General features: G+C 36.4%; 3 protein-coding genes across 3 annotated transcripts; all 3 read left to right on the top strand.

Moving 5' to 3' along the window:
• Window positions 1-346: 346 nt before the first annotated feature.
• On the top strand, window positions 347-1,213 carry LOC6641508 (rho GTPase-activating protein 17). Its single transcript, XM_002064080.4, has one exon. It carries the CDS (start codon window positions 623-625, stop codon window positions 1,211-1,213), a length of 591 nt encoding a protein of 196 aa, XP_002064116.1. The 5' UTR covers window positions 347-622.
• A 102-nt stretch (window positions 1,214-1,315) lies between these two features.
• On the top strand, window positions 1,316-1,651 carry LOC111518475. Its single transcript, XM_023175196.2, has one exon. It carries the CDS (start codon window positions 1,316-1,318, stop codon window positions 1,649-1,651), a length of 336 nt encoding a protein of 111 aa, XP_023030964.1.
• Window positions 1,652-14,749: 13,098 nt separating this feature from the next.
• LOC6641201 (retinol dehydrogenase 12) lies at window positions 14,750-17,183 on the top strand. Its single transcript, XM_002064078.3, has 2 exons — window positions 14,750-15,292; window positions 15,747-17,183. Exon 2 carries the CDS (start codon window positions 15,781-15,783, stop codon window positions 16,993-16,995), a length of 1,215 nt encoding a protein of 404 aa, XP_002064114.1. The 5' UTR covers window positions 14,750-15,292; window positions 15,747-15,780; the 3' UTR covers window positions 16,996-17,183.
• Window positions 17,184-19,023: the final 1,840 nt, after the last annotated feature.

Raw genomic sequence — 19,023 nt, 5'->3', positions numbered from 1 at the left:
ACGGCGACCAACTTGCTGTTATTTAACAGTCTCACTATGAGAGCTCTACAGAACAGTGCTGTAATTTCCGCTCTTTTTCGGTTAAGGCTATGAAAATTTGAATCGTGCGGGAATTCGTTAATACTTTTATTTGATCTGACATAGTTTTTCGTCCATCCTTTCTTCTTTTACTTATAGCTGTGTAAAATATTTATTAAAGTAAACAATCAAAGATGCAAAAATTGCATAAGTTGTGGTTCTATCACACTTCAGCTTTTTTTTTTGCTGATTTAGCTTTTTTGTTTGAGACAAAATGACAGCACTGACAAACTGAGTCTTTAACAAGAGCTGCCGCTCGCTCGCAGCTAACAGAACAATGTTAGACTTATAACGGTAAAGGTGTGCGCGGACGAAACAAAGAACAGAAAAAAATCAAAGAAAACGAAGAACTAAAACTAAGCAGAAAAAAAAACAAATACAAGCGCGGGCGGCTGAAACAAAGAACAGAAAAAGAAAACACTAGAAACAAAAAAAAGTTTAATTAACTCGAAACGTGCGTGTCGAATTGCTGTCAGTTGTGGTTAAATATCTTTTTTGTTTTGTTTTTTGTTTTGATTCTTAAAAATAAACACAAACCTACAAAATGGCTTTCATGATGCCAGTGATGAAGAATAACTATGATATATACAAGGATACGCGATCCCGCAAGACCTCAGAGTGCTCAAATGCCAGCAGTAATAACGGTACAACAACATTGGCCAGTGCCATGGGAACACCAGGTGCCGGCCATCAACGCCGCCGCAAAGTCTCCGAATGCAAATCTGAAAGTTTTGCCACCTCACCGTCCCACGGTCAATTTGGTGGCGTTGGCGGTGGCAGCGCCAGTGCCGGCGCTGGCGCTGGTGTTGGCCATCGCATGCAAATGCAGCGTTGCCATAGTTCCCGTGCCTTTCCGCGCAATGCATCGCGCAGTTCGCATGGTTCAATGATGTTAACGGTGTCATCACCCACACGCTCCAGTCCGCCGAGTCGTACACAAACCGCCTCGGCTCTGGAGCGTCAGGCGGCAATGCAGCGTCAGCAACAGCAGCAGCAACAACAACAACAACAAGAGACGAGTGCCGCTGCAACAACAACAACGACGGCGGCAACAAATGATTATACCAAATTTCATTTACGTTTGGTTGACAAATTGCGTAAATCATTTCGCAAGGATAGCGGTAAACGGTCATGAGAACGAGCCGCCGTTTCTAGCAGTAATCACAACAATAACAACAACAACAACGATGACCAACAAACCAGCAGCAGCAGCAGTAGAAACAATAACAATAACAACATGAATCGCTGGGAAGAGGATATGGCTAGAATGTTACCTGCTGATGAATTTGGTGGCGGCAGCAGCAGGAGCAACAGCATGGTTAGCCGACTGAGTAGACGTTTCAAAAGATGTTGCCGTGCACTGGCCGGCAGCTCTAGGCAACTGCCGCCACTTCATCTGGACACAGATTATGCCCATAGTAGTTCAATGGATCAGTTAACCGGCAGTAGTTCCCGTCAAAATCAACATCATCATCATCATCATCGACGATCACGACGTCGTAGTAGCAGTCTAAGCGGCAGTGTAACCCGTTTAAAGTTGCGTCTACGTCGCTCAACCTCATCGCCGGGCTAAGGGCCAAAATCCCCCGACAAACCAAACTCAACTAACACAACAGCAAATGAATCAGTCATTGATTGGAACTCAAATGGAACTTATTGGGAGAGACTATATTGACTTAAGCATACATATTGTTGTACTTAATTTCAATAAGTTCCTCAATGGTGATGATGCTAGACTTTGGACCTTAGCCTACGAGACACATACATATGTACCTACCTATTGTACATACATACAAACATCTACATATACATATATGTATATATAGTGTATATATATATATACAACAACGATGATGGTGATCTAATTTTAAAACCTAGATATGGGCGATAAGTGAGTTTTAAATTGGCAGCTGTTTTTTTTTTGTTTTTTACTCCCTCATTCGGTTTATTCATTTGCCTAATGCTGTATAGAAAAAAAAAACTATTTTATATACAATATATTATACCCTATATATCTAATATACATATATATAATGTACATAGTATGTAATTATTGTACCTAGATTAAACTAAGGCTTCCAATTACTACTGCAACCAGTACTATCCATCCTTCCCTTAGCTTCATTACCCTACAAATATCCTCTCTCTCTCCCTTCCTCTCTCACCACCATCCACCCACTTAGAGACAATTGTTCTTCTTCTTTTCTACGGTTTCCGCCTAAGTTAGAGACAAGAATTTGTGTTTGCAACTGCCAAAATTGCATTGTAATCAAAAAAAAAAAAACAAACAAAAAAAAATTCAAAATTATATAGGGAAAATGACAAAATGTTGTTCATAAATCATTAGAAAAGAAAAGACAAGACAACATTTAATCATTATTAATTTGGCAAGCAACATTTTTGACGAAATATTTTAATAATAATATTATTATTTGTATTGTAAATGTTAAATGACAATATATTTTTTAAGCATTGCGAACAAACAAAAAGAAAAGCCGCTAAAATTCAAAAAGCTGAAAACAGACTTGACCATATATACTATATTTATAATATAAATATATGTATGTTATGACTATTAATTTTAAAATAAGAATTATTATCTTAGTTTTCTTTCTTTTTTTTTTTTTGTGTTTGCCTTTTTGTACTTGTTACCACATAAACATACACAAACACACACACACAAATTACAGTGACACGAAAAGAAAATCTATAAATAAATTATATATATATATACAACACACACATATGTATATATATATATATATATATATATATTACAGATATCTGTGTAATTTAATTTTTGCAGGGTACTCTTTACGGTTTCTTTTTTTTTCGCTTTTGACAAAGACACACGCGATGCATTTGCTGCTAAATGTCAGCCGTGTGGTGGGCGTGGCACTTACATATATATATAGAAAGCAAGCTGCCAAGTGCGCAGAAAATGCGTTTTTCCCTTTGCAGCTTGTCAAAGAGGGGTGAGGCAAGCTGAAGGGGAAATCCGGCAATTAGAGAACCCGCAAAGACCCGCGCCGACTAGCAAATTCATACCACCCTTAGCCCGACCCTTCCTCCGCCACCCTCCAACAAACACCCACATACACACTCACACACACTTGTATACGGGCATGCGGAAGAGTCGACATAAAAATCAATAGAAAGAAAATACTATCAGCAAGAAGAAGAAAAAAAGCAAATCTATAATAATAAAATAAAGTCAAATGCAATTGCAGCCGGAAAATGGGTTGAAGTAAAGAACGTACAAGGAAATTCATTTTCATTGAAAATTGAGTTCAACAAACTCTTAATTAAATTAATTAGAAAAAGCATAGGAAAACTAAAGTTATAACCAATAAGAATGGACTTCAATTTAGGATTACAAATCCCCTAAAAATCACCTAAAAATAAAAATAAACCAGAGGGCCGGGGCTAACTTCGACCGCGTCAAAGTTTGTATACCCTTGCAACTTTTTTGGTAACTCTTTCCTTACCTATAGCTATCAAAGTGGAAAAACGTTTTATCTAAAAAGGATAATGTTTGCGAAAGAACGGCCAACAGTCGTAGCATAGGAAATAACGAAGTTATTGGACAAAGTCACAGTTTTCCACCGATCGTTCCTATGGGAGCTATATGATATAGTTACCCGATCCTTATCAAATTTGGCACAGTCATTAACAGATATATTAAACTAACAAATGTTTAATTTAAAAGCAATCGCGTCAAAAGTAACGAAGTTATTGACAAAAGTCACTGTTTTCGAAAGATCGTTCCTATGGGAGCTATATGATATAGTCACCCGATCTTGATCAAATTTGGCATAGTCGTTTATATGTGTAATTAACTCACCAATATTAAATTTCACGACAATAGCTCAGAAAATAACGAAGTTATTAAGAAAAGTCACTGTTCGTGACTTTGCTGTTTGTATGGGAGCTATATGATATAGTGGTCCGATCCGGCTGAATCCGAGATATACAACGCCTGCAGTATATACAAGCCTACATGCAAAATTTCAGCTCTGTAGCTCTTACGGTCTAAGAGGAGTTTGCGTTGATCCAGACGGACGGACGGACGGACATGGCTATTTGAACTCGTCTCGTCGTGCTGATCAAGAATATATATACTTTATATGGTCGGAGATGCATCCTTCGATGCGTTGCACACTTTTGACCAAAATTAATATACCCTTTTTGCAAGGGTATAAATATATCAAAGATAGATTCAAAATATTACTGATGAATACATATACAGTGTCGGATTTAGCCCGTTATTAATTAACCAAATTCATATCAAGATAAAAGTTTTCGGGGTTTTAATTAAAATTACAAGACCATTTTCCAAATCGGTTGAAAACTAGCTTACTTACAGATACGCAAAGATAATGGTTATTTCACAATTTTTTTAAACCTAAATTTTAGGTCATTCTGCCTATATTTCCAGCCTGTAATTTCGGCAATTTGGCAACCGATTTTAAGAAATTATATTATTTTTCGGATGGATTTCAAATTTGTGTGACTCGTCGTGCTATATCCATATAATATAAGCATGAGAACTTAGTATAATACATACCAGATTTTGAATATGAAAGTGACTAAGGTTCGAACACATTATAGATTCTCGTTAGATTATTAACTCAATTCACTGGTTTAACTGATAAAGTTTCACTGAATAATAGTTTACATATATCGACAACAATTCAGTGGGTTAATCCATTCACAAACAAATTTACCCTATCGTAATATTTATAAGCACATTTGTTATACCCTTGCAGAGGGTATTTTAAAATTGGTCAGATGTTTGTAACGCACAGAAGGAGACGTTTCCGACCCCATAAAGTATATATATTCTTGATCAGCATGAGAAGCTGAGTCGATATAGCCATGTCCGTCTGTCTGTGCAAATCAACTTTACGCCGCCATCTTAAGAGTTATCGGGATGAAATTATATTTGAGCTACTTATAGCCCGGAGCAGATAAAGTATGAAAATTTTTAGGATCAGACCACTATATCATATAGCTCTAAAACAAACATTTTCATAAAAATTGGAGTATCCCCATGAAACTTTCTTATATGATAGTTTTAGATATAAAACATCAGATCCCGAAATTTCAATCAGATCGGATAAATATAACACAATTTACAGTCAATATACATATGTAAATCGGCTCTACCATTCATTGCTTGAAATCCACAGACGCAACGCTACGTAAACTGTATGTGCAGCACGAGGAAGAAGAAGAACAAGAAATGGAAATAATATTTGGAAAGTTTTGTCTGTGCATTAATGAATTGATGATACAGAAAAAGAGTTTGCAACATGTAAAAATATTATGGCCAAGGACTGCAAGGGTATATAAACTTCGGCACAGCCGAAGTTAGCTTCTTTGATATTTTCAGTTTTCAAATTTGAATTGCTAATGTGTCATAGCTTGAATGCTAGACACTCAGCATAAAGATAAACCCTTAGACAAAAATTGCTTCAGACAGTTTTCTTTTTTTTTTTTTTTTTGTTTTAGTTTATCAGAATACCAATTAATTTTGGTTTAAAAATGATGCGGACGAACGTCACAACGTATTAGGCGAGTCTGTTGGCGTCGACTTTGATATACCCTACAGAAATTTTATTTACTCCATGACATCATCTCGCTTACTCTTTCTAACTGCAATGGACTATGGATGGACTTTTCTGCATTTAACTCGATGAATTGTGACTAAAATTTCAATTAGATCCTATATTTACATACATATATGAACTTGCATTTGAAATTTGTTGAACATATAGGCGGATCAAGAATATATATGTATTTATAAACTCCATAGGTTCGAAAATGTTATGTATTGATATACCTTTTTACCTTAAACGGCCAAAGAGCAGGGTATAAAAAGTAGTTGCCCGTAGCAATCTTCAACTGGACTTTGTATATCATCGTATATTCAAATTGCGAATACCTTTAATTGAGTGTGTATGTGTGTGTGTGTGTGTGTGTGTATGTGTGTGTGTGCGTGTGTGTGTGTGTGCTTCCAAGTGATGTCAGAGTCAATGGCACTGCCGATTTCAATTTTGATTCGTTTTGATTTTGCTCATGCAATAAATTAGCGGAAATAACCAAATGAAATAAAAACAGAAGCAAAGCCATTAAAAGTATCTCAATACATTGGGGTGATGTTTGCTATTTTTTATTAATTATTACCAGACTTTTAAATACAACGACGACCAATTTAAACTATTCGATTTCAATTTCTAAATTGTTTTTCCTGCTTAATGAATCACCCTAATGCATTTTGATGAAATGCATTTTGGTTTGATATAATTCAATCAGTTGCCTTAACTATTTGTGTGTAAAACTATTTGATTGATTTGCGTTAATATTTTGTTATGCATTAATTAGTTTCGTTAACAAACGAAAACAAAACAGAAATTCTGTTTTCTTATCTATTTAACCGGTTCGAGGCGGTTTTCTGTGATAGCAGCGCAACGCATTTTGCCATCATTGACGGACAGATAATAAAGATACTTGGATATCTGGGAACAAACATCTATATGTATTTATATATATATTTATGAACATAGGTGGGTTATATAAACATAAACAATTGTTTTTGTTAGACAATCATAAATGTCAAATTTTATGATTTACAAGCGAATCAATTGATCATTCATTTTTGTGTAGTTCTTTGGTAAATACCATGACTAAGAGTTTTGAACATTTTATCAAGAAAAAGGGAAAAGTATTTAACTATATTTAAGTATATGTAACTAAACGATCTTCAGAGAGTTTGACCATTTGAATAAGTCATTTGGAAAATAAGGTATTTATTCATCTTCTATTTGTTTCCATAGAAATTTATAAACATAAAACTAGTAATATTCGAAAGTCATTCTTCAAAATATACCTGTAAGAATAGGCATATCTCTGCCTTTACATTTTGGATTTATATCTTCTTAATATGCAATGCCTTAAAAATGATTTATATGTAGTTATTTCAAAATTTCTCTTATTGTATCATCATCATTTATTCCATGGGATAATACCATCCAGGATCTGATTTACCAGTCTCGAAAAGACACTTCAAAAAAAAGTATTTGCAAATTCAATATAGCACATGAAAATAAAATAATTTTGTAATGGAAAGACATTATTTTTATATATTGCATAAGAGATCCAAGTAGAGATTCCAGGGGTCTGGGCATCTTCCGAAATGTAAGTATTTCGAATAATTTGTAACTCTATATAACTCCAACCATTAAGTATTCGAAGTTGTCGTTTAATTTCGAAACATTCGTAAACTGAAAAGTGTCTACTGAAATTGTTGAGCCGAAAATCTTGATTTCTTAATCGAACCATCTTCGAAAATATTTTCTAGATCCAACCATGGTCGTAAGATACAGCTAAAGGCTCTATTATATTGATATTTCTTGTTAATATAAAACTTTTGATCCAATTATGGAGTTTCTTAAAAATCAGATAGAAAATGCCAATTATACAGATGCAAAAGTATTCGAAATATTAAAAACTTTACTGAAGTAGAGTCCCAATGAATGAGATGAATACAAATGCATATACAACTTCTGATAGGTTAGTCAGATTAGATTAGATTAGACAGTTCAGGCCAGTGAATAATGCAGTTTATCCTCAATTTCCACAGATGTTTTGTTTGTTTTGTTCTATCTGCATTTGCTGACGTAGATATTCTCTTTGCTGAGGCGGTCAAATGACACTTTGCACCATATAAACATATATTCATATGATCGGCAAGTTTTTGTTAATCAATGCAATCCTATTCATCAGAATCGGCATCGGTTTTGATTATATCATATATATGTACATTTGTCTGTGCATATTTGTGGGTGGGCAGAGACGTTTGGGGAGGGGTAAACAATCTGTTGTGTGCCATGTTCTCCGTTGTGCCATTGTGCAATAGTGCCTTGGCCGTGCCAATTGATACATCATGGGGGGAGGACAGAGATAGAGACAAAAAAAAAAAAAAAAACAGATTCAATGGGGGCATTGCGAGTGTGCGTGTATGTAAGAAAGAGAGAGACTCTGTTTGAGATTGAGACTGACGACGACGACGACGGCGGCGGCGGCACAATAACAAATTGGGCAGACCTTGACACGGGTTAAGTTTGTTGTTATTATTAATATTGTTGCTATTTCATTCTATTCTACAACATTTGCTAATTTACGACACACAAGCGTTTCTCTATGATGATGATGATGATGATGATGATGATATTGATGAGTCAAAGAGACAAAGGAGAAGAAGGGGGAACTTGCTTATACCACTTGGCTATTGTTTTTGTTTTTTTGATGTTTATGCGAAGCAACACAAAATGGCAACAGGTTTTTTATTTTTTCTTATTTTTTGTTTTGTTTCACATGATTTCTAAGTAAGTATTACTCAATGTTTTTGCGGCACGCGCAAATACAAACAAACATTGTTGAACAATTTCTCGTTTTATCCTGTTATGGGTTAAGGAAAATTGTGGCATTGACTGTTGTTATATATATGTATATATGGCTACTTATTATCTAATTCTATAAACATGTACAGTTAGCACCGACTTTCATGGCATTCTGATATTGTGGCACACAGTGGTTACATGTGTATATATATTTTGTTTTCTTGGCATCTTTAATTGTTGTTTTGCCTTTTTGCTGTATTTTGCCTGTGTTCAAGATCAAGGTAAACTGGGCGCCAATTTGGTAACATTCCTAACATTTGGTTTATATTGACGTCAGAGTTAGAGTATTTGAATAATGAGCAGACGCAGACACACACGTCTAATCATTTGGCATTTTGGGATTAGCAGGGATTTACGGTTCTTACATTTTCAACGTCGAAGGAAATTAGCAATTGTCGGAGGACTTAAGTGCACAGCAAATATGATAAGCCAACTTGATACATACAGTGTTGGAAGAAATAATAGAAACGGCAACCTACTTTGATTTTAAAACCTTTTTTTTTTACGTTTGACAAATTGTCCGACCTAAAAATCAGTGTTCAAGAATGTGGGATAGTAGTTCTATTATTTTTATTCATTTCGACGCCTATTTTCACGAAACTTTTTCTTCTATACGCTTTTAAGTAGAACTACCACGTGTTTCGGTTGGAAAAAATAATAGAAACGCTCAGTATTTTTCACGTCAAAAACATTTTAGATCTCATAAAAGTTAATTTTTGGGTTTATTTTAATTCTAAATAAAGGTATTTAATATCCATTAAAATTGGTTGTGATTTCTGTTTTAATTTACTAACATTATATGCAGTATGGGTCGTGGCACGCACTCCTCAGAGAAAGAAAGGGAAATCATGAAAAAACTAAAAAACTCTGGTCGTTCAATGGCAGAAATCGCAGAATTAATGAATTGCTCAAAAAAAAAGTGTTTTCAACTATTCATTATAAACATAAACAAGAAAATCGAGGTCGAAAACGTGCCACAACATCAAAATTTGACCAGGTCATTTTGCAAGAAGCGAAAAAAAAACCATTCTTTTCATCGGAAAAGCTCAAAAACAAGCTAGATGCATCAATAACGAGTATAACTATCCGGACAAGATTGGTATCATTTGGGTTAAAGGCATATAGTGCTAGAAAAGTACCGTGCTTGAGCAAGCAAAATAAAAAATGGAGAATAGATTTTGCTACTCAACATGTGCTTTGGGCCAATTGGAAAAATGTGCTATGGGCGGATGAAACAAAGGTCAATTTGTTTGGATCTGATGGCAAGGAGTCTGTAAGACGACAAAAAAGTACTGGTTATGAACCAAAACACACTGGTTATGATCCAAAACACACTTTAAAGACTGTTAGGCACTAAGGTGGAAACATTATGTTTTGGGGATGCTTTTCTTCTTCAAGTGTCGGTCCGTAATTATGGATAAAGGATAAAATGTGCGAAATCAACAAAGTAAATATCCTTAGCAATACTATGCTTTCTTGTTCCGAAGAAGAATTGCCTTTAAAGTGATAATTTCAGCCGGAAAACGATCCCAAACACTCGTCCGAGCTGGCAATCACATCGGTCAAGGAAAATAAAGTTAATGTTTTAGAGCCTCCGTCTCAGTCCCCGGACTTAAACCCAATAGAACAGCTTTGGGGAATATTAAAGAAGAGGATTGCTGGTTATAAGCCAAAAAATAAGCAAGATTTATGGGAAAAGGTCCAGGATGAATGGTATTCTATAGACCCAGCAATCTGTGCTAAGTTAGTTGATTCCATGGGACGTCCTAGCCGCGAAGTGTTGAAAAATAAGGGTAGTACGACTAAATATTAATTTAACTATTTGTTTAAAACTAAAATAAATATGTGTCTGGAACAACAACATTATATTTTGTATTAATAAAATTATCGTTTCTATTTTATCTTCCAAGGGGGGGAAAATAAATGCCTTTGTTTTTGTATTAAATTTATTTCAAAAAACATAAAACATTATTTTTTTTGTTGCTTGCAACAGTGTCTTTAAAAAAAAACATTCAGCTTAAAAAAAAGTTGTGTTTTGCCAAAGATAGACTCAAAAAAAAGGAAATTGTATGCCGTTTCTATTATTTCTTCCAACACTGTACATAAATGGGTGGAATGGGTGTAAGGGGGGAAGGTAAGAAGGGTTCGAAGAAGTTTCTTGATAACTTAATTAATTAAATATGCCGTCTCTTTGGCAAATTAACTGTTCGTGGTCTCACTTTTAACGACCCCAAAATAATAAAAAAGCATGTGCCTAATATGGCTAATTCATGCGATAGAACATTTAAGATTATTGAAATGGGAGAATCTTAATCACTTGAATTTGATTCGTTCAATAAATTATTTGCATTGCACAATCTCAATTGAATCTCACATAACGGAATATATCGTATGATTTGCCATCTTGTCGTCAGAATTGTCGCATGCAATGGAAAATTCCCAAAAAAAAAAAATGAAACTTGCAAGGGTAAACGAGACAAACACAAACAAAGAGAGAGAGAGAGACAAAATGTAAAGAAGGGAAGCAAGAACAGTGTGGGGGGGGGGAGGGGGGATGGTTCTCCTGCTGCGATGCTCATCGCTCATCGATTTAACAATGCAAACAGAAAGAAACGCGAAAGCATTATGAGATATATTATCCTGACCTAGTCAAAGTTACGCGCATTCTCTTTGGCTCTCTCTCGAACGTCCCTCTCTTTGTTAGTTTTTTTTTCTTTTTTTCGGGGCTGTTTTTCTCTCTCGCACTCTTCTTGTCTTATTCACAAGGCGAACATGACAAAACTCACACGCCAACCCAACCGGCATGGCCCTAGCCTCCACCGTCGCCTGACCCCTAGCACAGCATTTTTGGCCTGTGTCAAGGACATTCAACTGTATTTTCTTACACACAGTCGTCGCCCAGCCCCTACGCCACGCCCCCTTGCCCAGCACTCTTTCGTTTGGCTTATGCTTATCGATTTTTTTGTTGCCGTCTTTTGACGCATTTGCCTCGTGGGAGGCAGAAAGTCTTGGCAGGGAAAGGATCCTTCTAACGGAGCAAATGCTATTGTTTGGGGTCGTTGGACACTTAATTATTGCAAATTTCCGTAATGAGATGCATTACCTCCTCCTCCTCCCCACACCCACCGCCCCTCACTTGTCATTCCATTTACATCATCGTTGTGTGTTTATAATAATAATTGAGCATTTATTTAATAAATGTCTATCTAAGCCATTAAAAATAATGACAAGAGGCGATAATCACAGAGAAAGGGAGAGCGGATAGAGAGAGAGAGAGAGAGAGATAAATACTATGACTAAAACAGAAAAAACCATCAAGTCCAAAGAATGAGAGAGCAAAACAAAAGCAAGTCAAAGCGAAGCAAACACTAAAACATAATGTCGGCTAACACTGTTAAAGTGAAAGTTAACTAAAAAAAAAACCAGAGGGCCGGGGCTAACTTCGACCGCGTCAAAGTTTGTATACCCTTGCAACATTTTTGGTAACTCTTTCCTTACCTATAGCCATCAAAAGTGGAAAAACGTTTAAGCTAAAAAGGCTAATGTTTGCGAAAGAACGGCCTACATAGGAAATAACGGAGTTATTGATGAAAGTCACTGTTTTCCACCGATCGTTCTTATGGGAGCTATATGATATAGTTACCCGATCCTTATCAAATTTGGCACAATCATTAACAGATATATTAAACTAACAAATGTTTAATTTGAAAGCAATCGCGTCAAAAGTAACGAAGTTATTCACCAAAGTCACTGTTTTCGAAAGATCGTTCCTATGGGAGCTATATGATATAGTCACCCGATCTTGATCAAATTTGGCATAGTCGTTTATATGTGTAATTAACTCACCAATATTGAAATTCACGACAATCGCTCAGAAAATAACGAAGTTATTAAGAAAAGTCACTGTTCGTGACTTTGCCATTTGTATGGGAGCTATATGATATAGTGATCCGATCCGGCTGAATCCGAGATATACAACGCCTGCAGTATATACAAGCCTACATGCAAAATTTCAGCTCTGTAGCTCTTACGGTCTAGGAGGAGTTTGCGTTGATCCAGACGGACGGACGGACGGACGGACGGACGGACGGACGGACGGACGGACGGACGGACGGACATGGCTATTTGAACTCGTCTCGTCGAGCTGATCAAGAATATATATACTTTATATGGTCGGAGATGCTTCCTTCTATGCGTTGCACACTTTTGACCAAAATTAATATACCCTTTTTGCAAGGGTATAAAAAAAACAATAATACATACATACTTACATATGTACGTACATATGTATGTACATATACAAATGTAAGTATGTATATATAAGAAGAAGAAGAAAAAGAAAAAAACCAGTGCAGAATTGCCTCAGTCACTGCAACAGAAAGAAAGAGAGAAGGAAAACAAGAAAAGAAATTACAAGTCAGGCCTGTTAAAGAAGCCAACTGGTTAATTCCCATGGATGTAGGCCCAAAGGAATCCAAGGGGATCACCTAGTAAGTATATGCCATATACAAATTATAAATTTATAAGTTTAAACTTTAAAGCTCGTATCGAACATTTCATTTAAACAAAAAACTTTCACTTTTTTTCCAATAGGTTAAAAACCTAATTATACCATACACCCACAGGGTGAAATGGTATATTAAAGTCGCCAAAATGTATGTAACAGGCAGAAGGAAGCTTCTCTGACGCCATAAAGTATATATATTCTTGATCAGGATCAACAACCGAGTCGATCTAGCCTTGTCCGTCCGTCCGTTCGTCTGTCCGTATGAACACCTAGATCTCGGAAACTGTAAAAGCTAGAGCCACCAAATTTTGTATGTAGACTCGTGTGGTATGTAAAGTGATCAAGTTTATTTCAAACTTTTGCCACGCCCCTTTCCGCCCCCGCAATTTAAAAAAAAAACGTTTATCTCAAAAACTATTCTAGCTAGAGACACAATATTTGGTATATTTTTGCTTGGTAAATGCGCTCATTTTGTTTGTGTAAAGATTTTGCCACGCCCCTTTTCGCCCTCGTAATTTGAAAAACTCGATTATCTCCCAAAATTTTTTACCTTGTGCTATCAAATTTGGTGCACTTAAAGTTGATACTAATATCCAGCAAAATATAAAATTTGATCAAAATCGGACAAAAAATAGCCAAGTTATGCATATAAACGTTTTTCCAGAGTTGGCCGTTGTCTGGTGGGGGCGCTAGTGTGAACGAGATAAGATGTGCTTGTAAGGAGCATGTAAAAATGCATTTGTTTAATAAATTTGAAAAATTTGCTTTACTGGTGTATGGTATACCGAAGTCGGCGAGACGACTTACTTACTTCATTTATTTTTTTTTTATATTATGAAATATTTCTTACTAACTTTAATAATATTTAGGTATGTATTTGCATTGTGATATGTTATTTGTATATTTCATGCTGTTTTCGATCTTTCAATTTATAAGTTTGAAGTTCTTTCTCAACAAATCTTTTATTTCTTCAATGAGTTCAATCAATTTCTTTAATATTATGAGACATTTGTCACTAATACTACTATTTTAATTTGAGATTCATACATATATCATTGTTTAAAATGCTTTGATCGTGGCCAATTTTGATACTTTATTTTATAGAGATAAGAAATTGTTTAATTACCAAGTTTTATCCTAATAGCTTTCAAATTGAGGACATGAAATTTATTCTCAGAGACGGACAGAGTCGACTTCGTATGGTGATATCTATATAAGTACTAGGGACTAATCCAGGGGGACCAGGCATTGTTTTATTCCCCTTTTTGTCGACCACTTTGGAAATTTTATTTATATCCTTTCTTAATATACACTTAATTGGGTCAAAAACGAGTCTTTCTCCTTTTTAGTACCCTATGCAAGGATATAAAAAAGGATATATTTGTGAGAAATGTAGACATCTTGAAAGTATATCGATTTATTTGAGTTGACTTGACAAGCTGATCTCAAATTTATATACACATTTTGTTGGATATCTGTTTTACAAATACTTAACTACTTATGAATATAATGTCCTGTGTACAATTGATAAATTTTATGAAAAATATAAGTACAATGATAAAATAAAAGTTATACTCCATTATAAAATATTTGATTTTTAGAGAGTTGAGAGATTTGCCACATTCTCCAGTATTCTACACATCTTGAAAGTATATCGACTCATCTTCATCTTCTTTCTCCAGCGTTTTGGGGGTTTCGGTCTTATTCTATTTGGAATCTTCTTCGGCTACGCCCATGTGGTAGACTCATGCTACTACCTGCAGTAAGTTATGTTAATAACATAGACGGGAGCCCCCAAATCATGCTACGCCGCGACGCTTTTTGCCTCGCATCGCATCGCATCGCATCGTATCGCACTTGCCTCGCCTCGCCTCAAATATTTTCAGGTTATTTTTGACGTGTTAGCGACTCTGTGAGCCTCTGTGAGACTCCGACTCTTTGCCATGGAATCGAGCAATTTGGAGCCCCCCCATTCAGTTGTTGAAGACCATGCGAGGCGCTTGGACGCAAGCCCAGTTTTAAAAGTTAAACAACATTATAAGTATACATATACATATATGTATATTTAGGCCGGCTGCTCTTTGGCCTCCTCTGTCTCTCTTTCTCTCCACCGGGAGAGATTAAAAAGTAAACGCTAGTTAAAAAGTGTGAAATTGGCACGTGAGGAAGGAAAAGTATCTGGAACAAAGGGATAGATAGTCTTCCTAGATTCTTATAGACTATACGCATACAATTTTCTTTGGTAAGTCTCTCTCTCTCTATCTCTCTCTCTCTCTCCAATGGAAATCGAATGAAAGTTGTTATTGAAATTGGGAACAATGCCATAAAATAAACAAAAACACAGGTACATACTCTTATGGCATGAATATGTCAATGAAAGTGATTTTATTTGGCTGTCATCACATGGTTTATTTGTGGATTTACTTTAAGCCAAAACGGAAGCAAATCACTTTCTAAACAAAGTTTTTAAAATTTAAATGACTTGATTGTCTAAAAACAAGATGCATATTGATAATGAAGTTACTTTCGTATTATGCTAAGAATGCAAACTTAATTTGTTTAAATTTTTCTCAATCCCTAACCAAAAAGATCTCAAGAATGTGTGAACTAACTTTCTTTTTTATCTGTATCTGTCTTTCTTTCTGTTTCATGACATCGATGATGATGATGATGATGATGATGATTATGATGTGCAGCCCGTGAACACTTTTTGCCCTGCATTGTGTAGCTATGTCGCAGGCTGTCACACCCAAAGCGACATCAATACTTTCATCTGACCTGCCACCTGGTTTCGATCCCACCGCTGAGGCTGCCGAGAAAAGTCTTTGCTTTCACGGCTTCTGGGCCTGGTTTGTTCTCCTTCTGCTGATTGCGGTCTGTGTGTTTGTTGTGATGTGGTTACTGCGGCAATGGATCCAGGGTCCCATATATCGCAAGGCAAATCGTATTGATGGCAAAGTGGTTATTGTTACCGGCTGTAATACGGGGATTGGCAAAGAGACCGTATTGGAATTGGCTCGCCGTGGGGCTAAGATCTATATGGCCTGTCGGGATCCAGGACGTTGTGAGGCGGCACGTGTCGAGATTGTCGATCGTACACAAAACCAACAACTTTTCAATCGTACTCTAGATCTGGGATCATTGGAATCGGTACGCAATTTCGTGACCCGTTTCAAAGCGGAAGAATCTCGCCTGGATATATTGATCAATAATGCTGGAATAATGGCCTGTCCTCGGTCACTCACCGCCGATGGTTTTGAACAGCAATTCGGTGTCAATCATCTGGGACACTTTCTGTTGACAAATTTGCTATTGGATCGCTTGAAGCAATCATCGCCGAGTCGGATTGTTGTGGTTAGTTCGGCGGCGCATATATTTGGTAAAATCAATCGAGACGATTTGATGGGTGAGCGCAAATATAGCAAATTTTTCGGCGCCTACAGTCAATCGAAATTGGCCAATATTCTGTTTACCCGCAAATTGTCGACTCTCTTGAAAGAGACAAATGTCACGGTCAATTGCTGTCATCCCGGCGTAGTGCGCACCGAGCTCAATCGTCATTTTGCGGGGCCAAATTGGATGAAGAACTGCTTAAAAGTCGTATCATTGGGTATCTTTAAGACACCGCATGCTGGGGCACAGACCTCATTGCGTTTGGCATTGGATCCCTCGTTGGAGAAGTCCACAGGCGGCTATTATGCCGATTGTATGCGTTGGCCGCTAGTTCCATGGGCTCGGAACTTGGAAACAGCCGATTGGCTATGGCGTGAGAGTGAGAAATTGGTGGGTCTGCCGCCAATTGAGCCAGCTCCAACGAGTACACCACAAAATGGAAATGGATCAAGCTCCAATGGAACGGGAATGGGAACGGGAACGGGAACAGGCACATCAGGACCTGCGCATACCAACGATACAGTTGAGGCTGTTGTAGTTAATCGTTCATAATATACAAAAAAACCACACATACTTAGTTATAGTCATACATAGTCGTCAATTATTTAAATAAAAAAAGGATTCCATACACCATTCCATCCTGTAATTATTACGAGACATTTCTTCTGTGTGTAAATCCTTTTAAAAAATCAGCTCAGGTTCACTTGGCTGAGTTAATATTCCCCATTAAAACAATAAAATAAAGTAAGCAAGTCGTCGCGGTGTCAACTTTGCTTTTTGCTCATCAAAAAAGACGTTCGTAATAACTTCATAATAAGATTTTAAAAGCGTTAAAAAGAGATATTAATTTGAGACCAGAGGGCAGGGGCTATCACTCAATCACGTTAAAAGTAACGAAGTTATTGACAAAAGTCACTGTTTTCGAGCGATTGTTCCTATGGGAGCTATATGATATAGTCACCCGATCTTAATCAAATTTGAAATAGTCCTTTATATGTGTAATAAACTCACCAATATTAAATTTCACGACAATAGCTCATAAAATAACGAAGTTATTGAGAAAAGTCACTGTATGGGAGCTATATGATATAGTGGTCCGATTCGGCTGAATCCGAGATATACAAGCCGCCTACATGCAAAATTTCAGCCCTGTAGCTCTTACGGTCTAGGAGGAGTTTGCGCTTATCCAGACGAACGGACGGACGGACATGGCTATTTGAACTCGTCTCATCGTGCTGATCAAGAATATATGTATATACTTTATATGGTCGGAGATGCTTCCTTCTACGTTGCACACTTCTGACCAAAATGAATATACCCTTTTTGCAAGGGTACAAAAATCGGTTAAACCCGCGCAAAGTTAAGCGAAATTTCTGTCAATTTACTATATTTTGATAAATAAATAAACATCGAATCAGATTTTCAGTGATCATCAGCTCAGCTGATATGGCTAATCCGGCACTGCTCCTATACATAAGTCCTTGTTAATGAAGACAAACGGAAATTGGACGACAAATAATATGGGTGAAAACTCCGCTTCAAACTCCGCATCAGCTTTGTTCATCTCAATTTATAATTCAGAACATTTTCAAACAATTCGAGCTATAGTTAAAAGATATGTTAAACGACTTTCAAGTATCGAAATTTACGACAACGAAGCAAAAATCAATGAGAACTACAAAAACGCCGCCGCCGATGCCGACGCGTTGCAGTTTTCGCGTGACGTAGATTGCAGTCAGTTTGCCCGTCCGTCGGTCGTCCGAGGGTCGTTCTGTCGATTCGTCAGTAAAGTCAATTTGCTGCTAGTAAATTTTGTTGCGCGTTCGTTCACATGCCATTAACATTAACAAAAAAAAAAAAAAAAAAAAAAAAAAAAAGTTCTCGTTCAATTAGGTCGAAGTCAATGTACCCTATATCTGAACAAAGGGTCTCTCCGTTTGTTTATTTCCCTTGTATCGTTCTATATATTCTCTTTACGACTAAATGAATATCTGTAAGATTCTTTTAAGATATAAGTATTAAACATATAAATACTTGTAACTAATTTATTTTGGAATAAGTAAAATTATTTGAAAATATATACACAAATTTTGTTTGTTTTCCATTCATTTTTCTTCCCCCAATTGTTGGGAATAAGAAGTCTTAATTAAGCCTTGAATTAGGAAATACAAAACTAGAGATAAATAGCCTAATATACCCTGCTATTCACCCACAACTAAACGGTAAGAAAAAGCATAGTGGCAAAAAAAGAAAAACAGAAAGAGAAAGACTACAAATTAAACCCATCCCGGGCCAATGGGGTTCGTTCTGGTACATTTGGAATTATAATGCATTTTGTAGTTACTTTAATGTCAAAACATGTCATGGTATACCACACATCCTTGAAGACCAAATTTGAATTTGTAATGAGATTTGGACATTTGATGAGTGACTTTAGCATGCTTTACGGGGTTAACAATTGAATATATTCGATATTTATCTTTCGAATGCATTGGTAAGGGTTAATGCCAACAGCAATTACACGAAAATTGCATGGAAATTTCCACTGTTATATGAATATTTTGTTCTCTTACTCACGTC

Source organism: Drosophila willistoni, assembly GCF_018902025.1.
Source record: "Drosophila willistoni isolate 14030-0811.24 chromosome XL unlocalized genomic scaffold, UCI_dwil_1.1 Seg141, whole genome shotgun sequence".
Lineage (NCBI taxonomy): Eukaryota > Metazoa > Arthropoda > Insecta > Diptera > Drosophilidae > Drosophila > Drosophila willistoni.
Note: the sequence above shows the minus strand (reverse complement) of the source record. Positions and strands in the feature narration are given on the sequence as shown.

Coding starts and splice junctions, on each gene's coding strand:
- LOC6641508 (XM_002064080.4), top strand. CDS start 623: ATGGCTTTCATGATGCCAGTGATGAAGAATAACTATGATATATACAAG.
- LOC6641201 (XM_002064078.3), top strand. CDS start 15,781: ATGTCGCAGGCTGTCACACCCAAAGCGACATCAATACTTTCATCTGAC.
- LOC111518475 (XM_023175196.2), top strand. CDS start 1,316: ATGAATCGCTGGGAAGAGGATATGGCTAGAATGTTACCTGCTGATGAA.